The sequence below is a fragment of the Thunnus thynnus genome, chromosome 2 (genome assembly GCF_963924715.1).
Source record: "Thunnus thynnus chromosome 2, fThuThy2.1, whole genome shotgun sequence".
Taxonomy (NCBI): Eukaryota; Metazoa; Chordata; class Actinopteri; order Scombriformes; family Scombridae; genus Thunnus; species Thunnus thynnus.
The window spans coordinates 25,492,286-25,506,689 of NC_089518.1; the positions used below are offsets into that span (position 1 = coordinate 25,492,286).

Genomic DNA, 14,404 nt, shown 5'->3' on the forward strand with positions numbered 1-14,404 from the left:
GAACTATACTGCTACGTAACCCATGTGTGCCAGAGGGGCTAAAAAATTCCAACTGCACAGACAGTTTGGAGATGTTTATAGTATGTTTGCATGAAAAATGCTCTGTGCTGCCGTCTGAAAAGCATCAATCCACACTCCAATCTCTCTCCTAGTGTACGGTAGGCACTGCAGCCAAAACACAAACACACTACCGCTACTATACTCCTGCTTCTTCCCTCGCTCAATCTCCCCCCAGCGCACACACACACACACACACACACTTTCTCTCTCTCTCTCTCCCTCTGCTGTTTTGTACTTTCTCCACCCCTCTGGCAGTCAGCACTGTGAGGGAGGGAAGAGAGGAAAGGGGAAGAGGGAGGGAGGGTTTGGAGGGGAGGGAAGGGAAGGAGGGAGGCCAGACCACCCTGCTCTCATGGCAGGGCTGAGTGTTTACATTGCCGTGGCTCACTCTGTAATACATCTGGCATTCTGAGGCCACTCTCTCCAGCCAGGGACGGGGGAGTGGTGGTGGTGGTGGGAGGGGAAGGGGGGGTGGAGGGGGTGGTGGTGGTGGAAGGGAGGGGGGGGGGGGGGACTCGGGTAAAGAGAGAGACCTTTCTGGCAGAGAGGAAAAGAGAGGGATACGAGAGCGAGGGAGAGAGAGAGAAAGAGAGGTAGAGGGGGGAGGGTAATTCTCTCCACAGTCTCCTGTGGTCGGTCATTCGCAGGGCTCTGGTTTTTGAATAAGAGCGCCTGAAAGAATGCAAAATGTAAACAGAGAGCTTGGAGGCATCTCAGGATGTCGTTTGTGAATGGGAGTGCGCTCGCCTCGAGAGCTCACACACACACACACACACATACAGGGACACACACACAGCATGGTTAACAAGCAGATTTTTAAAAGTTATTTCACATTTACTTTGCCAGGTAGGGCTAATATACACAAAGCTGCTTTCAAATGAGGGAGAGCTAGCTTGAGAAAACAGCGCTGTAAGTCTGTGTACAGTACCAGAGGCGCAATGTTTCCCCACACTAAATCCCTCACCAGCTAGCCTGTACTTTTCATCAACTCGTAAAGTTTAACACAACACGCTGGAATGTTATTCCTTCTACAGAGGTTTAATCCTGTTTGTAGTGAACTGATAAACACAAACTTAATTGAGTCCAGTTTGGAAAATGTAAAAAGTGTGCGGGTGTATGTGTGCACGTACACATTTGTGTGTGACTGCCTAAGTTGGTGAGAGAGAGTGAAAGAGGTGCAAAGAGAAAGATAGATGAATCTGTGTTGTGTATTTTGTGCAAACTAGGAAAAAATATTGGGTGTGGGCGCATTTGTGTGTTTGATTGCTTGCGGCTGCCGAATGAAAGCGGTCGGAGATAGAGCGTGAGAGACGGAGTGAAAGAAAGAGAGAGAAAAAGAAAAAGAAGGAGGAAAACAGATGAATAAAGAAGAGAAAATAGCAAAGAGAGGCCCTTAGAAATAGCCTGCCATGCAAACCCTGGTCAACCACCTACTCATTCACAGAACCAAAACTCCAAAGCTTCTCTGCACATGTTAATGTGTGTGTGTGTGTGCGCGTGCATCCATGCATGTATCAATGCTCCCATACACATCAAAAGCTGGATAATTCAATCATGCAAACCACAATCCTCTCAGTGGAGACGCCACATTCAGGGCACTCCTCCTCTTCCTCCTCCTCATCTTCTTCCACAAGAAAGGATGTCAAGGCTTCTTCCGCATGCACTTAACATTATACCACTCCCTTCTCCACCGCCATTACCAGCACAACAAAAAAACAACCACCAACTCTGTCAACTCAGCTCTTAATCACACTAGATACAAAACAGACATGTGAGGGAGGGGTGGGGGTGTGGGGGGGTGGGTTGTTTGAGAAAAAAGTTAAGTCCTATCAGACTGTAGTTAAATCAGGCTCAGAGTGGATTGGCACCATTTTAACAATATTGATATCAGCGCTAAGTCAGTCAGACGGATAATAAATCATGAGTCATCAAGGGAAAGTGACTTTGAATTGGCTCTTTACCTCTTTTTCTCTTGTCATTCCTGAACAGATATTCAAATAGTCATTAAAGCTGATGTAAATTTATTTGAGTTAAAATTATTATACAGTATTTCAGAGATTAAAGCAACAGTTATATCATATTCACTGCCCTCTGCTGGAGGACAGATGTCAAAAGGTTAAACACAAATTCATAATAAATATTGATACAGAAGAACAATGCATGCTAACACTCTCCCTCACCAACATCTGGCCCATGTGATGCACACATAAAGGCATACATAACACATAGAGACACACACACACACACACACGAACATACAGGACACAAACAATGCTTGGTGACAGCTGCTACTTCTGCTGCATTTCTTCCACCCCTACCATCCTCCACCACCCACCCCTCTGCTGTGAGTCTTCACTCTGCACCCAGGCCACAGGGTGAGTATCAGGTGAGGTTTTAAATAGTGGGGCCTCTACGAGATGACCTCAGGGTCCCAGGGGTCTACCCCCGTAGCCCCTGGCCTCTACACTATGCCCCCCAAGAAAGCGCTCCGGGGCTGGGGGCCGCCCCTCAGTCTGTGGCCTTGAGACTACAATCCATAGCCCTGTGCCCCAGTCCAGGCCATAAATCTGCGGACCATAAACTCATTTCAACTGGAATCACTCACACATATTCTCTGTGTAGCTCAACTCAAGTGTCCAATGAAAACAAAAGACATCCTCTGAATGCTATGGGCCCCATCCTCTTTAGTCTATGCTAAAGCTACCGGCTAACCACAACTCAGCCCAGATTACAGGACAGCTCCAGCTCATCTGCTGCACCCCCAGTTTCAACTTCAACCCTTGCCCAGAGCTCAAGCTTCAAAAGCCCCACTTCCAAATTCTCTCCTCTCCGTACCGTCTCTCCCCCATCAACACAGCCCCACAACCACAGCCCAGCCCGAGCCACATCTCTAGCCCCTCTCTCTCAGCACAGAAACCAAACGATAGAGTGAGGGGCCGTCCTACAGGAAGGCCAATGTTTACGTGATACTGTTTTAATTAGAGGCAGGCGGTGCTGCTATTTTCTTTACAATTTGGCCTGTGTTTGCCTTAACCCAGAATGCCAAGGGATGGCTCCATTTTCCATTTGTGGCCAGGAGGAACTCTAAAGGGGTCTTATTCCTCTCTTCCACGTCTCTGCTCCGTGGATGCGGCTTATAGTTAATCATCACAAGATCATCCGGAATCATCTGCAATTTGAAACTGAGGATGTATCTGAAGTCGTAGCCGGGCCAGTATGCATGTGTTCCGACACTGAGGAAAGCACACGGAGGGCAGCCAACCACGTTTGTGTGTAGGGAGATTAAGTTTGGAAACCACAATACTACAACTTCCTGTTTCAGATAATAATTTCCTGTGAGCGCCACAGTGGACATAAACACAGCATTTATCTGTAGTGTGGAGGCAATCTGCCCCGAATACACACCACTATCATTTTCATGTCAAGGGGGGAAAAAAAAAGACTTAAAAAATAATTGATTATCCTTTGCCAAATGTTTAGCAGAACACGAACCCCCGTAGATCCTTAAAGGCTTGACACAATCGCCTCTTTGTGCAAGCGTGCGTCTAACTCCCAATTGGTCTCTGTCGCTTTGTCTAATAAACAGAACTTCCTGTGTCTGAGTGTTTATAAACAGAGCTGAGTGAGCACTGTGTGAGAAGAGACAATCCCTGTGAAAGCTGCAGCACGTGACAGTGTGTAGAATAAACACACTGGCCAGCTCCAGTCACCCGGCTGCCTCGGCACTACCAGAAAGCAGGTGACGACAGACACGACATGAGATGTAAAAATGTGGCTCCACTCAATTGTAGGAGAATTGAGAGATCTAATATGATGAGGGTGTTTGTGTGTCTGTGTGTGTGTGTGTGTGTGTGTGTGTGCGCGCGCGTGCGTGTCTGTGCGTGCGTCCACAGGCCACACAGCTTCCAGGAGGGGTCGTTCATGGGTCGCCTGCGGAGGGCAGTTCCAAATGAAACATAAACAGCCGCTCTGTCCTCTCCTCCTCTCTCCTCTTTTTCCTCTCGGACGATGGGCCAGTCCCCCAGCACGGCCCAGCACAGCGTTCCACGGTCCAGGCAGAACTAATCTATCCCTCAGCTGTGCAGTCTAATCTAAACAAACAGATCTCTCCCTACCAACATCTGGAACCCCTCACGTACTGGGACCTAGGAAACCACTGCAGCCCTGTCTTTTTGTCAGTGTGTGTGCATGTGCAGGTCTCTGTATCAGTGTGAGTCCATGTTGTAAACGTCTACCAGAGGTCACTAAACTTGATTTTTACTGTCTCTTGTGTTCAACATGAAGCTAACCCGTTCTGTCAGTGCCAAGACTTTATGGTGTGACTTCTGTGAAAGACAGCAGCGAAGACCTGACAGAAGCTCCAAGCTAATTATTCATATGTAAAACTGCCAATGAATTTGGTGTAATGCCAGCAGAGCTGCAACTAATAACTATCCTTAACAATTAACCGAGTAGTGACAAATCACAAACTAACACAACCCGTATTAATGACTTCAAATTGAATTTCACATCATTCAAATGATAGGAAACAAAGAGAAGCAGCAGATCCTCACATTTGAGCAGCTGTAAAAAGAAAAGTTTTTCTACTTGATAAATTAGTTCACCTGAAAAAATTCACCCCACATTGTATATCTTTTGAGCATAAAAAAAAAAAAAAAATCACCCTTCATGCTTCATGAAGCAGTTTGCTGCTTCATGAAGAACAGCAGCTGTGTTTAGTTTGAAATCATGTCAGTTACAATGTGTAACAATGTTCCAAGTTTTTACAAAAGTGTCAAAAAGTCCATTGAAACATCAGCTATGCTCTCATCTATCATCTGCTACGCTCGGTATACTTCCAATAATACGTTTGCCTAAATATGGCTAAATACACTTCTTCTGGAGGAGCTTCCAGAATAAGCAATAGCTTGACATTGAGGAGTCAATAAAGACAAATGTTAAGCACAAATTAACAAATCCTGAAGTGATGTCTCTCAATCTCTTATTGTGTTTGACCAGTTGTCAAAAACTCAATATGAAACAAAACAAACTGACAATCATCACAAAAAAAAGGTTGTTCCAAGCAAATATGTGATTATTTTTCTCATCAAAAAGCCAGTAATTAATGTTCTGTCATTCACTTTATTGACTAATCAGTTTCAGCACTGAATGCCAGTCTGTAGTTAGTACTAGAGGATGTATTGTAGAGCCTGTGATAACATTCAGTTCCATCCATACTACTCTGACTGTGGTCTTACATGTGAAAAGGGGGTGAAAACAGTGTGTCCCTCTCACTAAAATGAGAAGACCTGCACTGAAGAGGCTCCCCTCTGCCTAAACTGCTGCCAACTGCGCCTGCGCCACCGATTACAAGAACACGCTGTCTGTCAGACCCCCTGCAGCAGCATGCAACGAGAGAACAGCCATCCCGGCGAGGAGGTGAGGAGTTTGATCTGTACGGGGAATCAGTCTGCTTTAATGTTTGATCTCATTAACTATATCTTTGAGATTTAAAGCAGGGTGCTGAAAAGAGGAAGAGAAACCAGAAAAGTCACAACACAAACATGACAACCGCACATGTGTAAATACCTTCTTTTTTTTTTTTTTTTTTTAAATGCCCCAAAAATATTTCAATTCAATATCTCAGCAGCAAAATCTGCTCCTCCATTCATGACTACACCAGCCAACTCTAGCCCTAAGTGCTGGAATGCGGATCAAAGGAAAGGAAAAAAGCACAGCCCCTTCCTCTTACCCCCCAAGCACCACCCATACGCAGTGTTCCTTTTTTTTTTTCTTTAAAAAGAATTTCATTCTTCATAAGTTGCTTCTGGAAAAAAAAAAAAAAAAAAAAAACAACAAGTGAGCAGCCTATCCACTCCACAAACACGAGTTCCTGTCCTCACTCCGCTTTTTCCCTGCAGCCGGAGACAAATCTTTTTGGAAAGTTGAGAGCTGTCCAAAACGGGACCACACACAGTCTTTGAGCATTCAACTGCTGGGGGCAGGCAGACACACACTCACACACACTCACTCACACACTCTCACAAAATGGCGGCTTTGACAAAAATTTCCTCTACCCCAAAAGCTGCTTATGAACTTAATTACAACCTTACTTCTGAGCGCAGTTACAGTCACCTCTTGCACATCTTGTGCATGCATTTAACATGGTTTGAAAACCAAAGCTGCAAGTATGTTGGGATAAATAAAAGAATTTCTCAAGTTTGACTTGGCCACTCGCCAGGGCCCAAACAATAAACAATCCCCCTGGCTTGTTCAGTAGCATCCACCATCCTTCTCATCCTCCAATCTAACCCATCACATGTCCATCCAAACATATTGAAAAGCACAACAGTTTCAGCATCTTACATCCAAACACACACACACTAGAATCACAGATACACTTTTCAACCTGTCAAAAACAGATACTAATGAATCAGAGTGTCTTACCTTCTACCCAGAGTTTCTCCACGTCCGTCTCCAAATTAGCTGCCCGTAAGCCCACAGCGAAAGCTCCAAAAATCATGAGGCCCACAACCAAAAACTTTCCGCAGTTCTTTTGTATGTAACAGCCCAGCCTGAATAAAAGTCTCTGGAACTTCGCTCTCAGCCATAGAGGTGCTTTCCTCCCAGTCGCCTTCCCCTACAATGAGACAAGAGTCAAAGTGTTACTGTCAATTAGAACATGAACACAGCACTTACCTGGACAGGTGAGTCCATAGGTTTAAAGAAAAAAAAGGGTTAGTGTCATAAGACAAGGAAATGGCTGATAAAGCCTGGTGCCACACACACTCCATGTGAGAAAACAATCATTAAAATGTCATTATTAGACTTCAAATATTTAATGGAAATAGGGGCTCCAGTCAAAACAATGAGACACATCCCCTTGTCTGTCTATAGTGATTGAATATACACATCTGCTGGCGACCGCCTGGAAACCACTGAAGACTCCCCAGAGTGAGAGCCACAGGTTCCATCACATCAACAACATGTGTAAACTGTAACCTTAGTAAGACACATGCAAAACATAAGATATTTTCACCCCCCCTTACAGGTAACCCACTCACAGCCTGATCCATTTCTGTCATTTCACTGGCCAGTGATCAAATATGAAGAAGCTGATCCGGAAAGACTGATAGTAAGTAGGTGTCACATGTTTGTGCTGCGCTGCTCCAAAAAAAAAAGGGTTTGCAGCTGGACCTCCAGCGTGGACGGAGGTAAATAAAAGGAGATAGCTGTCAAGTCACCAGTAGACAGTGGGAGGCCTTTTCATAATAAGCCTCCCCTGTGTATATTTCACACACAGACGTCCTTATGCAAAATAATAGCCTACAGGGTCTTAAAATTCAGCTTTGCTTTTGTAGCAGTCCTGTAAAAACTCAGTTAAATCCCTAGAATAGGGTAATAAAGGCTCTATATGCTCCCCAGCCCACAAAAAGTAATATATTTTGGGAGTACTGTGATTTGTCATTTAAGTAGACTGACACTCTCCCACACACAGACACACACACACACACACCGATCGGCGATATTAAATATCCTGAGTGCATGTAAAACCCACAAATACCACCACACACAACTCCACTCCCCGTCCAGCAGCTCGTGTGTTCCGGCCTGCAGGGGAGTGGAGGAGCCATCACAGGGGGACTCACAATATTTGTGAACGGAAGAGGGCAGCCACATGGATTTTTTTTCCTCTTTACGCGAGTCGCCCAAGTCTAGATACGGTCATACGCAAGTGTAACTCAGCCACCAAAACTTTTACGCAGCTCATAAGCAGAAAAGCGGCAGGTTGGTTGTTGGGAAACGGTCAATGGTAGTGTTGCCTGTGAGTGAAAGCTGCATGTTTTGCCTGCTCTCACACCGTTATAGGTTGAGATGTTGTATCAAAAAAACAATCGACTGATTTGAATTTACAAAACAAACGTGTTTGGCGTCCAGAAGCCGGGTGCAGAGACAGAGTCTAAATGTTGCACTAAATAAAACAAAACAACCTGCGCTTTCTACAACCTTGCCTTACCCCTGTGATCCCCTACCCAGCCCGTCCCGTTACCTAGCAGCGACTGGATATAGTTTGGCCACTTTTTACGGCGAACACAATAAAACCAAGACCACAAAGCTCCTGCCCTGTTAAGATGTGAAATAAGCACCTCCGATATTTGCTCCAAAGCAAAATCCGCATCGCAGTAACTCGGCCGCTGCAAATACTCCAAATCCAGCGGTGTGTTGCGGGTATAGTCCCCCCTGTTCCTCCGCGTTATCCTCGGCCGGTCGGGGTCTCTGTTTTCCTGCTCGGAGGGCGCATTAGCAGCCGAGGCCATGTTGCGGGGACTGCGAGATGGTTATCGTTTCCCACTTTATTGTATTTCCCCGAAAGCGTGTAGCGATATCCCAAGGCAACAAAGTTTTACTCTCGGAGACCTCACACCAGTGAAGTAGGACTTCATACTCCTGTTGGAGACGGCGAGTCAAAGTCTGCGCCTTCCATCCCAACATTTCGTGATCCGGAGGTCTCCACCGCTTTCACCGCATTCACCGTGTCTCTTAAAAAAAGTAAGTTTCTCTCAAAAAGCGAGGTGCACAAAGTGATTCCCATACACAAGTCGTCGGGTAAGTAGCCTGGATGGTCGTAGCATTCTGGGGAGATCTATGTGGTCTTCCCCTGGGCCGCGCGTCACGGCCAACTCTGAGATTCAATAGAAGAGGAGAAAAAGACCTCTCTCCATTTGGAGGCAGAGAAGGAGGAGGGGTGAAAGGGAAAAAAAAGACTCGAGATCCCGCCTCTAGGGCTGTCAGATTGCAGGACTTTCTTGCATCTGATTGGTTCCAGAAGGGCAAAAATTACTCAGCAAACACGACTATTATTAGCTGCTTAGCAACAGCTCACTAAAGTAGAGACCACCCAGGCAGAGAGACCTCATGTGTGCATCTCCAACTTCAGGGGAGGCTCGCAGAGAGCTAAACCCGCTCGGTGCGTTTGGTGTCTTGGGTTTCCACACATCGCCCTGCCGCTAGAGAGAAGCGTGTCAAGGAGAAGACCTGAAGTCTGAAGCAAGGTACACCGTCTGTGCGTCGGAGGGGCGCCGAGGAATGTCAGAACTGCAGTTTTTAACTTTGATTTTCCCCCCCCTACCTCACCACCATGATGGTAGTAGCTGAGCCTCAAATTACAGCGGTTCAAGGGGAGGTCCTACAGTTTAGTGTCGGTGTTACAGCCCCACTGTAGTATATATGTTATTCTATAAGTGTGCAAAACACATTTCATGTCCTGGTAGACATGAATTAAACAATTCTTGAAATAAACATAAACATAAACCATTTTTTGGATTTGAAAGAATAAAGTTATGGTCAGAATGATAAAATACATCTAACCTGTAATAAACAGCTCGGTTGGCAGTGGTGTATAAGATGTCTCCAATCACATGTTAAAGGCAACATCCAACAATGTAGGCTATAACTTGCAAAATGATCTTCTTTTGACAAAGACTGTATACACAAACAACTGGGTAAAATATAGATTACATTTTTATAAAGTCACTGTCTATTAAAGATTTTTGATTTATGCGCAATTACGCATGGACATGTATAGTTGTCCCAAATTTATTATCCATTTTATTGATAGAGCCTGCTGTTATTCAGTTTCAAAATACCACAGTAGTGCAAGTATGTGGATCTAGTTCAAAATAAGTAACAGTAAATTTTCTCAGTATCATAGTAATATTTCACACAGACCAGCTGCAGAGAAAAATGCACAAGACGTATTTTTACGCATTACGCAGCATGCTATGTTAAACGCACTGATGTATGAAATTCAGATAGCCCAATGATCACACTGTTCATTTCATCAATATGAATATTATCAAGTAGCGTACTGCAGTAGGGAAATAGCCTTCTTTTCTCGGTGGGCCCTTAAAACCTGGAGGATTTTTTTTTTTTTGCACAATAACAGACAAAATAAGCGCATAGCTATGGATTTAAAGGGTTGTCAGCTTGAAGAGATCAACTTATTCATATGTTCAAAACATCCGTTTCTCTAAATGTCATGTCCTTAACATCAAATTAACAATCAGGAAAAAAGTGAAATTAAATCTAAGATAATTGAGTAGTTCAACCACGGTCTACGCTTTCCTTAGGAAAAAAAATCAAACAAAATAATTTAAGCTGAACCCACACCAGACTAATATATCTATATGAGTAGAATGAAATAAAACAGACATAAAACAAAGGGATGGAGTAGTAATTAACCAGTGTAACGACTTGATGGACCAGAGTATCAACCGGCCCAGACTTCACACCTGAGGCATCAGAGCGCTCAGCAGCGGCTCGTCTGGCTGCCAGCCGCGCACTTACCATCTTCCGTCCAGGTGGGAAAAGCTTTCTGGACAAATCCGGTAGATATCCGCCCCCCATGGAGTCCGAAACGTGTCAGTTATGATGAAGATAAAAAAGAACTGCGCTACTGTTGTGAGGAGAAAAAAAGAGTCGGACGCATTGTAATCCGTCTTGGTCGCGCAGGCATCCTGCTCTGCGTCGGGAAAAAAGGTTCACACACAATTACATGGCTGTTCCTTTCTGGCCACGTGGGTGGTCCCGTTCGCTCCATAGGCAGGACCCTTTGATTGTCACGTGATTAGCCCAAAATTGTAAACAGTACCAACCCATGCACAGCAGGATCCCGTGTCTCAGTCAGTCAATGACACACACACAGTGAGAGAGAAAGAGAGAGAGTGAGCACAGAATGACATGCTTATGTGCACAGAGACATGTTTGTCATGAAAGCACACATGTGCATGCACAAGTACACGCACAAATACTTTTGTGTACTTATGTGTATGAAAACACACTTTGGGACACAGGGAGACACACACAGACTCAGATCAAAATACATTTGCATGGGTTTGAAGATGTGCACACAGCGTGCACAGACCCTAAAAAACATGGAGGTATGCGCACACATACACTAGCATGCAAAAATATCAGTCACTCACACATGACACTCAAAACATTCATTTAATATTAAGTGATGGTTGCTGAAAACTCAAAGCCCTGGACTGACTGCTGGTGACAATCAAAAAGACTTTTTTTTTTTTGCTCAAATTCTCATCCAAAAAGTTTATTTTTGTGATTATTTTTCTTTGGCCCGACGCCTAAATCACAAGATATAACTGTACTCCTTTGTTTGTAATGACCCCACCTCATTTAAAAGATGTTTTTCTTTAAAAAAAAGCTAGGATGGTGTCTGGTTAATGCTAAGATCTTTGATCTAAACAGGGTTATCTATTCAGTCTAATCAACATTTTGATCTTTCTTCAGAATCAGTAGGAGGGTAAAATGCAGAATAGACCACCATGCTGACTGTAATAATAATATCATTTCAGTGGCATCAGATATCCCTGGTGTGGTATCGGAGTGGGAAAAAGCATCTAAGGGGGAACAAAGTTAGGCTACGATGCCCCCTAATGCCCCTGAATAGAACCAGACCTGTCTCAGTGGAACATGCTCCTATAGCAAGCAGGACTCATAACTGCCACACCATATCTGTGCTAGACATGTTCACGTTGTTATCACGGCGGTAACGCTGTAGGACTCCATCAAAGTGCCGTAGGTGATAGTGGAAAATGGTCCTTCCCTTCTAATACTGTAGTGTAGAGGCTGTAAAGATATGCCAGTAAAAATGCTCTGGGAGATTATATTGCAAGCATCTGTGTGAACTAATTAAATACGTATGCACATAAGATGCCAAAACAGCCTCGACCAAACATGAGTATATTTCCTTCTTTTTTTAAATTAACCGTCATGTACTAATGTGGATCAGATGGGCTAATTGTGCATTTAGGAATTATACCATATAGGGAGGAATTGATTCCAAATCAGCTTCTTTTAATTTTGTGACTGCAGGCGATAGTTTGGATTTTAGGCTTTTGTGAACAATGAGGGCTGAGTCTATTCAGGCCTGTAAGCTACTGCCCTGTAAATAAAGGGGCAAGTTGTAGCTGCCCTTTATGCGTGAGTATCATAGCTGTATTCATGTTTTTTTTTATATACTTTTTGGGTATTTTATGCCTTTTCTGGAGAGCTGACATGAAATGAGGGGAGTGAGGGGGATAACCTGCAAAGAAGGTCCCCGACCACACTTGAACCAGGTATGTTACGATTACAGTGTCTGCACCTTAAACCCCAGGCCACCAGGGCATTCTTGTATTAACATTTTATGGTTAAAAGCATGTATTTTACATAAAACAGGAACACAAGTGCTAACTGTAATAATTTAAATGTATTGTATTACACGAACTATGCCAAAGTACACTGGTCCACTACTTATTTACTGCGAATCTATCCTTTAAAGGGCCACCCAATAAACCATTTGATTTAATGAACCCATTACCTTTTTTTCACACTACCTTCTTGGAAATCTTTTTTTTCCATTTGATCTCCACTATTGGCAAAGGTCTAAAGGTAGCTACATCTAAGTTAGTTGTTTGCTCCATCCAACATTTTCATAATTTGAGTCATGGACATTAAGGCCTTAAGGAGCTGCTAGCTGGGCTTGAGGCTTTTAGTGACACTTAAACATTAGAAAATGTTTTTAAATTTGCTTTTAGAATCAAACTTCTTAGTTGTTGTTACATGGCTGCTTGGATCCTGGTGATTAATGTCTGCCTTTCCTTGATGGTTCATATTTATTCAGTCCTCTTCCAGATCCACATGGATTCCTTAATGAGGACAGGAGATGAAGTATTCATTTAGGAGATGGAGAATTGGGCATTGATCCCGGTATGACTTCATCAACCAATCACCTTCTTTGACCCCTGGCAGGGCCCTTCGCACCCCTTGAGGCTGGTGGCTGGCTGGTGGCCATGGGAAAAGCGGAAAAACCTTGTTTAGTGCATGTGCTTATTTATGATTTGCAGGTGGATTACAGTTCAAAGCAGAAGTGTGCCAACACATTGATATCCTTAAGTCACAATCTGTGTCTCCTTTTAGGTAGGTTCATTATTATTTGCCTTGATGTGTCATTGATCTAATGATTTAATTTCTAATCTCTTTCAATGCCAATTCCTTGAGAAACTATCAACCTAAAACTTTAAATTCTCATTTTGAAAATATATTTTAACTGCTACAGTTTTACTGCTGATAAAGCATGTTCTCCAAAATCAGCACGCTTCCTAGTTGAGTAGTTATGAATGGAAATGATGTTGCAGCTGTGTTTGCCAGCCATCATAAGGCTAGATGGAGGAGTGGTGCAGCATGATCAGGCAGCCACTCTTATTTAAAGAGGAAAAAAAACAGCAGAAAGAGAGAGTGAGAGAATGCAAACAAAGCACACCTCTTTATTGAAAACAAATGCACTCAAGATCCCAATTAAGTAAGAATGTCCTCTCTCTCTCCCACTTTCTGTCTCTCCTTCATTCCAAAGGGGTTCTTGGTGATTAAAAGATCATGTGATGTGTTCCATTCATTGAGAGATGCAGACAGTCTACATGTGGCTTTAGTCGCACAGTACTGATGGTAAGAAATATGCATTACACTGCCTTGTCTTCCCACTTTTGTGACTATCCTGTACCTTATGGAAGATTTAAAATGCCCAAAGAAAAACAAATCAAACAAGAAAATACAATACAGTAACATACAATAAATGCATACATAAAAAGAAAATAACAGATTACATATTTCTTTTATTTAACTTCATTTATTTATATGATTTGTTTTCATTTAAATCTTCCATAGTTTCTTATTATGGGTGATTTGCTAAGATGATTGTTAAATATAGGAGAAACTGGGTGTAAAGGTGTCACACAATTTGAATATTAAATGATAACTTAAATGTATTCATAGCGGTTGTAGTTTTCTTAGTTTTGCCCAGAATTTGATAATTAAATCTTGATACTCACCTTAAGGTAATAATCTTGAAGATTTTCATTTAAATAAATGTCTGTTAAGTCACTATCTATTGCCAAATAAGGTAACACAATGGTAATTGAGCCTATGGCCCACTGATGAAAGCCCTTGAATTTGCAGTATTATGATTATTGGAACTGGGTGTCAGTGGCGACATTCCCGGCAAAAAATTCAAAGGTGGTACACAGTTAGTGACACATTTTCCATCACCCAGCAGTGGTTGGTCCACCAGAGAGGGTAAGCGAAGCTAACACAACAGACTTGCTAGCATTTACCCTCTTCAACTCATTTGTGTGTGAAGTAGTGTACTGTTTTTTCCAGTCTCTACTGGCGTGAAATCACACAGGTGACACTGTTTGGATCTCTTGGAGTGAGTTTGAGTGAGGTCTAAAAACACACCTGCACCGCTTATCTCCATGGGTGGTGCCAAAGAGAATGAAACAGAAATCTTTGAGATTGTTACTTTAAA

The 14,404-nt window shown here is 43.3% G+C and overlaps 1 protein-coding gene across 1 annotated transcript in view; it reads right to left on the bottom strand.

Moving 5' to 3' along the window:
• Positions 1–9,419, bottom strand: part of ptch1 (patched 1) — a 54,835-nt gene extending 45,416 nt beyond the window's left edge. Inside the window, exons 1-2 of the mRNA XM_067612649.1 lie at positions 8,187–9,419; positions 6,487–6,679 (exon numbers count right to left, since the gene is read on the bottom strand). Coding sequence (XP_067468750.1) covers positions 6,487–6,679; positions 8,187–8,357 — 364 coding nt within the window. The 5' untranslated portion in view covers positions 8,358–9,419. The remainder of the gene's footprint in view (positions 1–6,486; positions 6,680–8,186) is intronic.
• Positions 9,420–14,404: the final 4,985 nt, after the last annotated feature.